Raw genomic sequence first — 13,558 nt, forward strand, 5'->3', positions numbered from 1 at the left:
AAGTTTGCTCTAGATTCTTCTATCCCTTCCATGTGTATGTGTATTGATAGATAAATGATTAGATGATATGGATGGATGGATGGATGGATGGATGGATAGATACCGTAGATAGATGTGAGATAGATCCGATAGATGATATAGATACCATAGATATAGATATTGTAGATAGATGATAGATATGATATATACAGTAGATAAGATATAGATGATGATATATAGATATGGATAGATGGATGTAGATAGATAGATAGATAGATAGATAGATAGATAGATAGATAGATAGATAGATAGATAGATAGATAGATAGATAGATAGATAGATAGATAGATAGATATAGAAGATATGATATACTGTAGATTAGATAGAGATGTAGATAGATGATTAGATAGATGGTGATAAATGATTATATAGATATAGAAGATATGATATACTGTAGATAGATAGATGATAGATAGATGGTGATATTAGATAGATGAGATAGATAGATAGATATAGACAGAAGATATGATATATAGATGTAGATAGATAAATGATTAGAGATAGATAGATAGATAGATAGATAGATAGATAGATAGATAGATAGATAGATGATAGAGATAGAATGAGAGATAGAAGGAGAGAGTTATGGGAGATTTTTCTTCTACAAAGCAGATATCCTTGCCACAAATAGCAGTAAGTGAATAAATGAACCAACAACTGATCTGTTCCTTTGCATACTGATTTTAAAAGGCAGAATTGCTCCCACTGATCATTTATCTCCACATACTGAATTTTGAGTTTTACAAAGAGAAGGGTGGTTTAAAAAAAGAAAAAAAGCAAAGAACATGTGTTAGCCAATCTCTTCCAAACCAAACCAAGGTCAATTTAATAGAAAACAACATACAAAAAAAGAACAAGCACGTACAAACTGGAAAGTATTATACCCCTGCAAAGATGTTATGCTGTGAATGTTTATTTTCAGTCAAGAAATTCCTCCCAGAGAAAAGCTGGATTTTGTCTCCCACAAGAATTACGAGTTTGGAGCATTAACATTTCTAACAATGTAACTGCAAATAGAACATTTTTCAACAAAAGATGTATATTTTCCCCAAAGCCCCGTACGGTAAATATTTTACAATTTGCTTAAGATCGTTAAGAAGGGTCTCTACAAGCAAGCCCATCAAAGTTCCTCCAAGCTCAATATTCACCTGTTAAAAGAGTTACAAGAGAAACCTGAACATGTTCCCAATTCAGAAAAAGCACCAGAACATTAAAACTATCTATTCTCATAGACCAGGGAGGGTCTCCAAAGATGGCAACGTTAAGACTTCTGGACTTCACTTCCCAGAATTCACGCAAGGCTGGCTGAGGAATTCTGGGAGTCAAAACCCACCTGTCTCAAAGTTGCCAAGTTTAGAGACCTTTGTGATAGACTGGATGACAGGTGCTGTTTTTCCGGAGGGGATCAGAATACGAGATCCACAGAGATGCCAGCCGAAGAGGAAACGATCATGTTTGTTCTCAAGTCACGCTAGACTTCGCATCAAGATGCTGGCTTGGTAACTAGACCGTGATTACAGGAAAATCTGGCAGGAAACAGCTGCCATAATTTACTTGGGGGGAAAAAATCTACGATTTGGAAACACAAATTGTTGAGGATGAAGAGTTAAAAACCACCTTGCAAAAAAAAAAAAAAAAGTTTAAGCGAATAGGTAGTCTTTGTTGACCCCCCTACTCCTGAATAAGAAAATCTGGGAGGGGTTTGGGGTTTGTTTTTTTTTTTTTTTTTGTTTTTTGGTCATGATAATCAGAATAGAAAGGGATAATTTTAAAACCTTTAAAACCTTTAATAAGCCAACTTTAGCTACTTCTACTTCCAACCTCAGGCAATTGTTTAGGAACGATCCCTCCCTCTCAAACCCACCTCCCCATCCTGGCTGCATTTTTGCAATGTTAACTTTAAAAAGCCAGAAAGTGGGGTCAGCACTCCATCCGGATTGGAGGTTAGAGGGAAACAGCAGAAACGCATTTGGCTGATCAGCGCAGTACCTTTTAATCCTAAGAATAGGACCCATAAGTGGCTCTGGGTCAGGAAAAGGCTAGCCAGAGTTTGATCCAGCCACAATTATCGGTTTTGTATGTAACACTAAACCTTCGGGGCAAGGGTGACCACACTTGACAGCATTAAAACCTATGGATTTCAACTCCCAGAATAGCTGACTGGGGAATTCTGGAAGTCCACAGGCCTTAAAAGTTGCTGAGGGCGGACACCCCTGAATTACAGGTTGTGAAAATCATGGCTTGTTCAGTTGGGAACACTCCTCCCCTCCCCCAAATTCAGAATAACTACAAGACAGGAATGGTGGGGCGGGATGGTCTGAGACAGACTGCACTTTAGCCACATCACCTAGAGCAGAGGGGTCTCCAATCTTGGCAGCTTTTAAGACTTGTGGACTTCCAACTCCCAGAATTCCTCAGCCAGCAAAGCTGAGGAATTCTGGGAGGTGAAGTTCAGACAAGTCTTAAAAGCTGCCAAGGTTGAAGAGCCCTGACCTAGAGAGCAAACATCAACCCCCTGATTTAACAACCCTCCACCCATCCTGCAGATTTTTTTCCCTTTTTTTTTTCTGCTTCTCGGCTCTTCCATTCATGGTCCTAGTCCTCATGATTGTCGTTGGAGGCGGTCTCGGTCTTGTCCTGGCGCTCGTTTCGGTTTTCTCTCTGTGCTTCAGGTGTTTCCGCTCCGGGGGCGTCGTTCTCGTGGGATGGTTTGGGAGCCTCTGGCTGCCCCTCAGCTTTGCTTTTCACCACTTCCTGGAGGTTGTACTTCCGGAAGAGAATGTAGTCCTGAACCACACTCAAGCAGCAGATGTTCTTGATGATCTCCACCACAATGGTATACTCAGGGTGGCTCAGGTCGACCTTATTTTCTGGGTTGAGGTGGCCCACCACGCCTGCAAGGCAAGGATGGAAAGGAGGCAGGGATTATTGCCTTCGTTTGATTTCATAACTAGGGGAATGACAGGCGTTTTGTTTTATTGTGTCTATGGAGATTCTCAGTCATCCAGGTCGGGGTTGTCCCAAAAGTGCTTTTTTTTTTTTTTCCCAAGAGGCAACTGGGCTTTGTTTCTCCTTGAAGATATTTCCCTTCTCATCTGAGAAGCTTCTTCAGTTCTTCAGTCAGAATCGAAGAAGTTTATCAGATAAGAAGAGGAACGTCTTCAAGGGAAAAAAAACAAAGTCCACTTGCCTTTTTAAAAACACTTTTGAGTTTCATTCTTTTTTGTGTGTAACGTTTTGTACATTCTTTTTTCTTTCTTTTCCCCCCCTTCTAGTCCTGTTGTTGAGTATCTTTAAAAAGAAAACAATGTAAAACCAGTGTCTTTATGGGGAGGAAGAGATGGCACCGAGCGTGGTCTTAGGAAGTAACTTTAGGATGGGTGGTCTGCTTGAAGTTTTAAGCGTTTAATACATTCCGAGACAACCTGGTTTCTCCAGGCATTTTAGACAGAAATTCCCGTCAACCACAAGCGTGGCCAATGGTCAGAAATCTTAGAATATAACCATGAAGTTCCCACCGAGTTTCCCCAGCCATGCCTGGCTCTGCAAAACATATCAAAGGCTATCCTAGTATGGAGGAATAAAAATTCTGTTTTTTTGTGGAACAGGAAAAAATGGGGATCTAAAGGGATGAAGAGAGTGCATTTCAAGTCTCCTTATGTTGCCCTTTTGGGAAATCTACTCACCCTCACTGAAAAACCAAACAGAAATAGAAGCACCAGTATCGTCATGCCCATTAAGAGTCTGACTCTGAGGAGAGGAGGACAGCCAACAGGGAGTGGGAGTGTGGCTCCGGAGGTTGTGGAGGAAACTGGGGAAGGACACAGACCGGGCGGGCATTCAGAGGAAGACCAAGGCCCATCCCCTCTTCATCCTAGGGCACGCAGGGAGGAGCAGATAAGGGAGAAACGTGAATGGCATGGTCTATGGGGGAGGAAAGGGCCCTGATCCCCTTCATGGGCTGCAGCTGTGAAAAAGGACAAACTGCGCTTGGGCCAGTGTTGGAAACAAAGCGTGAAATAATTCTAGTCTTTCAGTTCTTATTTGAGTTCTGGCGTCCTTCCCAGTGTGTTTCGATATCTGTGGACGTCTTCAAGCCCTTATCCTGCCTTGTCTCATTAATTGCTTCAGTGTGGTTTGTGTTGTTTTTTTCTATTTATAATTTATATGTATTTTGAGTTCGAACGGAATTTCTTCCTTTTCGCAACTGTTTGTGGGGGAGTTTTTTTCTCTAGTCAATGATAATTGGACCTTTGAAGCCAAGTTGAAGGAATTAAAGGGACTTCACCTGTTTTCGTGACTTTGTTGCTTTTGTATCCCACCCTGGGTCATCCCAGGTATGCTCACTTCTGAAGTGAGGTTCTAGGTGCAACTTTTAGGGTGCACTGCTTGAACCCTTGTTAGATTGCAACATCCCCACAGGAACATAAAATCTTAAACCCCAATTCTTAAACCACTGCAGATCTACCATGGATTGAGAGCTACCCTAGGAGAGAAAAGCTGTAATAGTTTTCCCTTGTGTTTACCTGCCAGCTCTTTTATGACTTCTTCCCTGCTGAGGTGGCTGTTATTTCGCGCCTTGTAAACAATCTGGAAAGTGCCCTTCTTGGGGCTTTTGAACCAGGGCTCGAAAAAGGTCTCTGCATACTGCTTCATGTCTTCAAGGAAGGCTTTGCAGGTACCCGATACGGGCAGCATGCGCAGGATGACTCGGGTTTTCTTCTTTTTGGTGGCATGCATGTCCTTTAGAATGTGGTGGACCAACTTCTCAGGTTCTGCGGACACACAAACGTGAGGATTCAAAGGGAGACTGTTTCAAGTGAGAAGCAGTATGCTCCGTGCTGTCAGGGTTCCGGCGGTTACCCCCCATTTAAACCATGGGTTTCGAGCCAAACTTCCAAAACTTAAAAGATTTATTAGGAGTAAACATGCCGGCTCTGCCTGGGTGTAGCCGACTCTGAGACACATCATTCAGTGTCATCCTTGACCCTGGTTTTTCCGCCCACCCCCTGGGTGTATCGTAATTCATTTTCTCCAATGGGACACATCCATAGCCAAGAGTCATCAATCATGTTCTCCAGTTAGAATTTTTTGCAGTAGAAACTTCGGTCACCTAGTTACTATCTTTGAAAACATTTATGGAACGCACTTTTGCTTTTCAAGCTGCCCACTGCTCCCCCTCCCTTTCTGTTGGCAACTCTAAAAAAACCCATAGAAATATTTTATGAGTTGACATGTTCCATATTTGGGTGGATAGACCGGTCTCACCAGAAAAACACTTTCAAGTGAGAAGCACCAGCCTTCTTAGAAGCACTAAGTCCTTTGACATGAGAAAGACCTTCAGATAGTCCTCGGTTTATAACTGTAATGGAGCCTGCCTGTTCTGGTCATAAGTCATGGTGGTTGTAAAATCAGGTCCATCAGAGGAACGGATCCAATTTTACAACTTTTTCCTGTGTTGGTGGTTAAGCCAAGCATCAGGGCATTAAGTGAATTTGCAATCATTAAACAAATGTTGCGGATGTTAAGCCAACTCATTGTTCACTATGGGGTGATTTTTGCTAAAAAAAAAAAAAAAAAAAAAGCAAGAGTAAAGTTTTTGGTGTGCTGGCTAGGAATTCTGGGAACTACCCAGGTTTTTAAATTGCCAAGGATGGTTGGGTTATTTTTTGTTCTTTTGTAAGTCATTTGGATTCTTTGAGGGACAGCAATGTGTAAATAACATTAGGAATAAAATCGTAATCATTTTATTGGCAAACTCTTTGCATACATACCGACACCCAGCGTTCGAATAAAAACCACGTTGTTAGCACCACTTTCCACCGACTGGAACCGACGTTGCTTCTGTTCCGTGGCGGTACGGATCTGAGCCACTTCTTTTTTCAAAGCTGCTTCGGCATCATCTTCCTCCTCCTCCTCCTCTTGCTCCTCCTCATTCCCAGAGAGTCTGTCCTCGGTTTGCTCTGCAAACTTAGCATATGCAAAAATAACATAAATACATCTTACGACCACAAGGGAGCCCTGCAATTGTTAAGTGACCGAATCTGTCATTAAGCAAATCTGGCTTTCCCCCATTGTCGAAAAAGCTGGCTGGGAAGGTTACAAATGGGGCTTACGTGACCCAAGGAAATGCAACCGTCCTAAATACATGCCAGTTGAGAGGTGCAGTGGCCTAATCAGGAGGCTGTGGTTCGATCCTAGGTAGCGGCAGATATTTCTCTCTCTCTGGGCACAATTAATTAATAATATCTGCTGCGAACTCTGCATTGGCGACAGGAAGAGCATCCGGACAGTAAACACTCAGCTCCACTCAACTGCCCCGACTCCACCCCGATGCAAGGGATTACAGGATCATTAAAAGACCAATAAATAAATAAATACATGCCAGTTGCCCAGCATCCAAATTTTGATCGCTTGACCATGGGATGCTGCATTGGTCCTAAGCGTGAAAACCAATTAAGTCACTTTTTCCAGGGCTGTTGTAACTTCGGACAGTCGCGAAACAAATGGTTGTAAGTCGAGAACTCCCTGCATTAGAACGGTTTTACCTTTTCCCACCTGAGGCCATAGAAAAACACCCAAGCAGAAAAGCAGGGGGAGCTCAAGCTAAAAGACACTGGACTAAAAAACACACATGGTTGGGAAAAAAATGATAAAACAACACACAGACTTAAAGCCTGAGATATTCCTATTGGGGAATCTTGCCTGAAAGATACAGTAAAGAAATAACATATTTGATTATTAATGTGTTAACAGCAGCTAGAATTGTACTTGCTCAAAATTGGAAAAATGAGAAAATTCCAATGGAGGTGATTAAGAAAATAATAGTGTGCAGAAATGAGTAAATTGACATTAGAAATTAAAGAGCAAGGAGACGAAGAATATTATAAAATATGGGATTTATTTTATGGATGGTTAGAAAGTAAAGTAAGAAATTAAAGGATATTGTAATAATAATAATTTATTTATTTATTTGATTTGTATTGCCGCCTATTCGCCCATGGCGACTCAAGGCAGCTTACACAATGTAAAATCATATTTAAAACAAAAAATAAAAATAAAAACAATAAGAACTAACAAAAATTAGTAAAGTACAATAGAACAAAATTTGGGGAAAAACAAAACCAAACCAAAACCAACTCCCCCAATGTAGTATAATGATATACTACAACTGGTTATCTTAGAATAAGTTATAACATGAATATAATTTTGTAAAGAGTTGGGATTTGCTTTTAAGGATAGTTTGAAACTGAAATTTAAAAAAACCTAATGATGATATACAACGATATAGAATGTTGATTAGAATATAATATGTGAACTCAAGAAAAATGTATATAAATATTGTGCACATGATTATATGTACTCAACCGACACACTGTATAATTGAAATAAGGTTTTATTTGTTGTTTTTTGTTATAAAATAAAAGGGGGCAAGGGAGCTCTGCAAAAGTCGCGAAAAACTACATTTCCCAGCATTCCCACCGGGCACTTTGCTGAGCGGGAATCCTGGGAGTTGTGGTCCCCAGCCTTCCAGGCGTTCCCCCGAGAGACAACCAGCCAGGTAGTCCCCCCCTCCCGTGGCTTCTCCTCCCGCCCCGGGCTCACCTGCTCGGGCCCGTACAGCTGCTCTCCGTACTCGCCCAGCAGGCTGTAGGCTTCGGCCACGCACTTGCGCTCGTTCATGTTGCAGGTGATGAGGATGCCGCACATGCCGGCCTCCAGCTGGCGCCGCCCGGCCGGCCGGGGCCTCTTGGCCGCCTGCACGTACTGCCCTTTGGGCGGCCGCCGCTTGCGAGAGGCCGAGGCCGCCGCCGCCGCAGCTGCCGTCGCCACCGGCGGCGTCTCCACGGTAGCCATGGGGAAGGCGGCGAGTGATGAAGAGCGGCGCAGGCGCAGCCGAGGCGCCACAACCCGGGCGACGGTCCTTTGATGGCGTCATCTGACGGCGCCCAGAACGTTTTTGGGATAGACCGCCGAGATAAAGAAAAGGCAGAGAGGGCGGCGTGAGCATAGAGTCGAGGCGTGTAAATTCTAGAGAGGATGCTCGGCTGCTGTGGCTCCAGCTAGTGGCCCTCCCGAGTTCTGCAGCCCGCGTCTGACAGAAAGGCATTGTTAGAGGCAAACGCGGGATAGGAACGCAAAAGGACACTTTGTGCAATAAAACTCTAAATAAGAGAGAGATATATGATATAGATTAGGTGATAGACAGACAGACATAGAGAAAACAGGTAGATAAAGGTAGAATGAGATACGAGAGAGAGCGCAAATCTACATAAAAATTGTTTACAACTCCTTCAACATTCAACAGCAAAGCCAAGAGAAACTTTAGAAAAATGCATGTTTGAAAAAAGATATCTTAAAATGCAAAAAAAAAAAAAAAAAGCCATGACACAAAAAAGGATACAATTGTTTACATTTATTTACATGCAGTAAAATCAAAGGAAAAGATAGAAAGGAAAGAAAGAAAAGCATGCAAGAAAAAGAAAAACCTAAAGTTAATTTCTAGGAACTCATCTTTCCGACAACCTTACTTGATCGGTCCACACTATGGCCACTGCAAAGAAGGCCCAACAGTGCCTGCACTTTCTGAGATTGCTGAAAAAGAATGGTCTGGGTGAGAAGTTGCTGGTTACTTTTTACCGGTCTACCATCAAGAGCATTTTGGCACACTGTGTAACGGTGTGGTATGCTGGATGCTCTGCAGTGGATAAGAAGATGCTCCAGAGAGTTATAAACACAGCACAAAAAATCATCGGTTGCTCTCTTTCTTCTTTGGAAGAGATTGCGAAGACCAGACTCCTCTCTAGAGCACAAAAAATCTCCACAGACCGTTCTCTGTAGTTTCTTCCCCAAACCCCAAAAACTTTAACCTTAAGACTGTCTACTATTGACCTCACCCCTTTCCTAAGAGGCCTAAGCGTACCGTTCCTGTCCTATTATTTTTTTTTATTTTTTTTATATGTATCTATTTCATGTATTCATAACTATGTTTATATTTATACCTGTTATCTTATAATCGCTTAACAAAATAAATAAATAAAATAAATAAACATTCATATTTTGAACTGTTACCATCAGGGAGACGTTATAGGTGTCTTAAAATGAGGACTAATAGATTGAGAAACAGTTTCTTTTCCAAGGCACTAATTGTCTTGAATCAAACAGTGCATTTGTGATTTAGTCCTATTATTATTATTATTTTAATTTTTAAATACTCTGTAGCGTGATTGTGATGTGGTGTTTGGGATATTGTGCTGGAATAGCTTTCAAATTTCATTGTATTTGTGGAATGCAATGACAATAAAGGTATTCTATTCTATTCTATTCTATTCTAAAGTTATGAAATCTATGGGGCTTCCCACCCTTTCTTCCACTGATCATTTAAACTCTTAACTGTCTTCTACATGAAGAAGCAAGGATTAAAAAAAAAAGATTTCTGCAACCAGATTGTGCAGTAGTAAGCCCGTACCATTTGAGATCCAAATAACCAATCAATGTTATCTATTATGCATGCATTATTAGGGGAAGAGCAAAGGTTGCATGCAACCACCCCTTGACTATAAAAATTGCTGTAAGATTCTTATGGAGGCCCTTGGTTAGCTTTTGAGCCAGGGTCCTTCTATCTTGGTACCAAAATAAAAGCATAATTTTGTACCACACCTTATGTCTGGTGACTTATCGGCTTCTGCACCAAGCAAGAGCCTGGTTTTGGGGACAACATGCTTTTCTAGCTGGCACTGGTGGAAGGTTGCAGATTGCTTCAGAGGTGCTCTACCAGTTTTTCCTTTGTCTGCGTGACGTACTGCGTCCTTCACTCTTAGGGGAAGGGGGGGGGAAATGCCACATCCTTCTGTGAACAGCTTCCAAGAGGGTAAGGGAGGACGTTGGCATTGTGGCTGTGTCCCAGAGAAGTTTGCTTTGGCTCCCTCTTTACCTGGGTGGGATTAACTTCCTGCAGCTCCTGTAAAGAGGTGAGAGCTTAAAATCAGCTCGCTTTCCAAGAATCCAGAAGAGGGCATTCTTTTGAAAAATAATCCAAAACTGAATTTCAAGTACCTGTTGAATTTTTCAAGGAGGTAAGAGAACAATAAATCCAGCTCTTTCTTCGTGTTCAGAATGATTATTATTATTATTGCAATTTTTTGGGGGGTGGGGGGTATGCATTTGTGGCTTCGTTTATGCTCGTAGTTTTGTGGGGCAGATCAAGCTGTTATCCACTGAGCAAATAAAGATCACTCAATGAACACAGAGCTAGGGAGAGATTTCAATTCAGGTCTTCTGTCTTTCTAGATACTCTTAACTACAAAGCAAGGATCAAAGAAGTTGAAATATCTTTTGTGGGCTGTGGATTGCATGGCTGTTAAGAAGAAAAGTGATTTCTGAGATGGCATTTAATACTCTGTCTTTTTTCTTGGCTCCTTTTCAACAAATCTGACTTTTTAAATTAAAAATAACCTTGTCCACTCAGCATCATATGCCTCAGTTCACTGAGAACTTCTGTGATTGCCCCGACAGAGCATGTTCATTTCCAGCTAGGGTCTTCCTCTGAAATTATAAACAGTCCAATATTTCATTTTGTTTTCTGGAATGGATTTCTCGCTGTTCCAAACGGAACTGGAATAGTTCCTAATTTTGTTCAGATTCCTTTGGGCTTGAAGCCGAAATAGACACTTCATTAGACCAGGAGTTTTCCAAAAGCTTAGACATGGAATGTCCTTTCCCCTTTTTTATGGGAATCATACAAGCCTGTTTCCGGCAGTAGCAAATGTGAATCAAATCAGACGCCACACTGACTGACTTCTGGATTTTGGAGGGAAAAAATGGTTCCCCCCATTCAAACAGCAACCTTACTAGGTTGGGATGTCCGAGAATGTGAGGAATTCCAGATTGGTTGAATGATAAGCGACCCTTTATATCCAAGTCAATTTACAAGCTGTCCTCAATTTAGTGTGTTTAGTGACCGTTCTAAGTTACACCAATGTTCACACTTACAACCGTTGCAGCATTCCAATGGTCACGCAAACAAAATTCAGACGCTTGGCAACTGACTCCTATTTATGACGATTGCAGCATCCTGGAGTCCCCTTTTGTAACCTCCGGACAAGGCTAAATCCTCGGGGAAGCCAGATTCACTTCACAACCAACAGAACAGCTGCAGGGATGTGCTTAGCAAGGAAGGTCGTACAACGGCCAGCAAAAACTCGCTTAACTTGCTTAACAACAGAAATGCTGAGCTCCATTGCGGTCGTAAGTGCAGGACTACCCTGCATTGTAGCACACCTGGATGGCTTAGCCCTAGGCAAGGTTGTAAAATCCCTCTTGTGGCTTTGCAACGGGTCAGCGCTCTCTGCCAAGTAGCACATACCTTACGTAGCGTTGTTACTACATTCAGTTTGGCAGCACGCTTGGTTGCTGTTTGGTCTATGTCACAAAAGAACTTTGCATTGATTTTGTCCAGATCCAACTGCCGGCGTTTTTAATCAGCTGATTCCCACCCCTGTTTCTTTCATGTTGGCAGTCACGGGAGTGAAATAAGTAGCACAAGGTTCCAGTCTTTTGCAGATCTGAGATTGCGACCTATCTTTCGTAATCCTTAGTACAGGTAATCCTTCGATTTACAACCGCAACTGAGGTCAGAATTTCCGTTGCTAAGCAAGGCAGTTGTTAGGTGAGTTGCACCTTATTTTACCACCTTTTTCCTCCCCACAGTCATTAAGCGAATCGTGGTGTCCTTCAGCGAATCCATTTTCTCCTGCTGACTTTATCGGATGGTCGCAAATGTTGAACGCATGACCCTGGGATGCTGCAAGAGACATAAATGTTGGTTGTCAAGCACCCAATTTTTGATCATGTGACTGTAAGGATGTCGTAATGGTCATAAAGTTGTGAGGACCGGTCGTATAAGTCTCTATTTTCGGCGCCGCCAAAATTTAGAACGGTTGCTAAATGGAATGATCGTAAACCGAGGACTTTCTATAATAGATAGCCCCTCGTGGGGACACAGGCGGCAAATTTAATAAATAAATTAAATAATCCACAAGGCACTGCATAGTTACAAGAATCCCTGCTTGCAAACATTTAAATTAGAGCTTTAATACTTTATTGTTCTTTGTTGCAAATGAATCTGGATTGCATAGTACAAAGATTGGGGCTGAGACTGGAAGATTAATTGAGACCTGGGTACAAAGAGAAAAGATGTTGAGACTCTAGAACAAGTGCAGAGAAGAGCAACCAGGATGATTAGGGGACTGGAGGCTAAAACATACGATGAACAATTACAGGAACTGGGCATGGCTAATCTAGGGAAGAGAAGGACCAGGGGAGACATGAGAGCAGTCTTCCAGTATTTGAGGGGCTGCCCCAGAGAGGAAGGGGTCAAGCTATTTTCCAAGGCACCCGAAGGCCAGACAAGGAACAATGGATGGAAACTGAACAAGGAGAGATTCAATCTGGAAATAAGGAGAAGCTTTCTGACAGAGAGAACAATCAACAATGGAACAGCTTTGCCCTCAGAAGTTGTGGGAGTGCCATCACTTGAGACCTTCAAGAGATTGGACTGTCATTTGTCAGAAATAGTGTAGGGTCCCCTGCTTGGGCTGGGGGTTGGACTAGATCAGTGGTCCCCAACCTTTTTTATGCTGCGGCCCGGTACGCATCACGGCATCAGCGGTGCGCCGCCATCTTGTTTGATGAAAAAAGTGCTTCCGGTGGTGAGCTTTCTACCCAGAAAAGCTCACCAGAAGCACATCTTTTTTTCATCAGAAAGCTCACCAGAAGATCATCAAACAGCGCCAGCAAACCAGCGCCCGGTAGGATTTGTTCCACGGACGGTGCCGGTCCACGGACCGGTGGTTGGGGACCCCTGGACTAGATGACCCACAAGGTCCCTTCCAACTCTGTTAACCTGTAATCTTAGATGTTGGACTACAAGTCCTGTTATCCCTGAATCTGCCATCAGGTTGATGGGAAGGAGGGCTTGTTCGGGTATTTTCCACGTCATTATAGTTGTGCTTTTAAAGTTGCAGCAGCGTTTTGGCAGAATCTCATCTGCCATCATCAGGCTTCTGTACTGTGTTCATCTGTGAGTCACAGATGAACACAATACAGAAGCCTGATGATGGCAGATGAGATTCTGCCAAAACGTTGCTGCAACTTTAAAAGCACAACTATAATGACATGGGAAAATACCTGAACAAAACTGAATACCATCTATCTCTATCTCTATCTATATCTCTATCTCTATCTATATCTCTATCTATATCTATATCTATATCTATATCTATATCTATATCTATATCTATATCTATATATTTGTTTTCTGAGGTTCTCGGGGGTATTTGTATGTGGATCTTTGGTTATTCGGGTTTTCTCCCGCGTAAAATTGGAAGTATCTAGGCGACGTTTCAATGAAGTCTCATTCATCATCTTCAGTACTCTGAGAAGCACAAAGCTGAAGACACAAGCCTGAAGATGATGAATGAGACTTCATCGAAACGTCGCCTAGATACTTCCAATTTTA

The 13,558-nt window shown here is 42.2% G+C and overlaps 2 protein-coding genes across 3 annotated transcripts in view; one reads left to right on the top strand and one right to left on the bottom strand.

The window, feature by feature from the left end:
- Nucleotides 1-839: 839 nt before the first annotated feature.
- On the bottom strand, nt 840-7,971 carry THUMPD1 (THUMP domain 1 NAT10 acetyltransferase adaptor). The gene is made up of 4 exons (XM_026685689.2): nt 7,645-7,971; nt 5,814-6,009; nt 4,566-4,814; nt 840-2,933 (listed from the first exon to the last, which is right to left on the bottom strand). Exons 1-4 carry the CDS (start codon nt 7,894-7,896, stop codon nt 2,635-2,637), a joined length of 996 nt encoding a protein of 331 aa, XP_026541474.2. The 5' UTR covers nt 7,897-7,971; the 3' UTR covers nt 840-2,634.
- A 1,541-nt stretch (nt 7,972-9,512) lies between these two features.
- LOC113424093 (acyl-coenzyme A synthetase ACSM3, mitochondrial) overlaps nt 9,513-13,558 on the top strand; it is a 19,555-nt gene continuing 15,509 nt past the window's right edge. The window contains exon 1 of one of the 2 annotated variants that reach the window (XM_087942141.1): nt 9,513-10,115. The gene's annotated coding sequence lies outside the window, so the exon portion shown is untranslated. Of the gene's footprint in view, nt 10,116-11,560; nt 11,708-13,558 lie in introns of those variants that run through there. The other variant, XM_087942142.1, reaches the window with a different exon arrangement.

The sequence above is a fragment of the Notechis scutatus genome, chromosome 12 (genome assembly GCF_049901735.1).
Source record: "Notechis scutatus isolate UNSWTSFEM ecotype Mainland chromosome 12, rNotScu1.2, whole genome shotgun sequence".
NCBI classification, from domain to species: Eukaryota; Metazoa; Chordata; class Lepidosauria; order Squamata; family Elapidae; genus Notechis; species Notechis scutatus.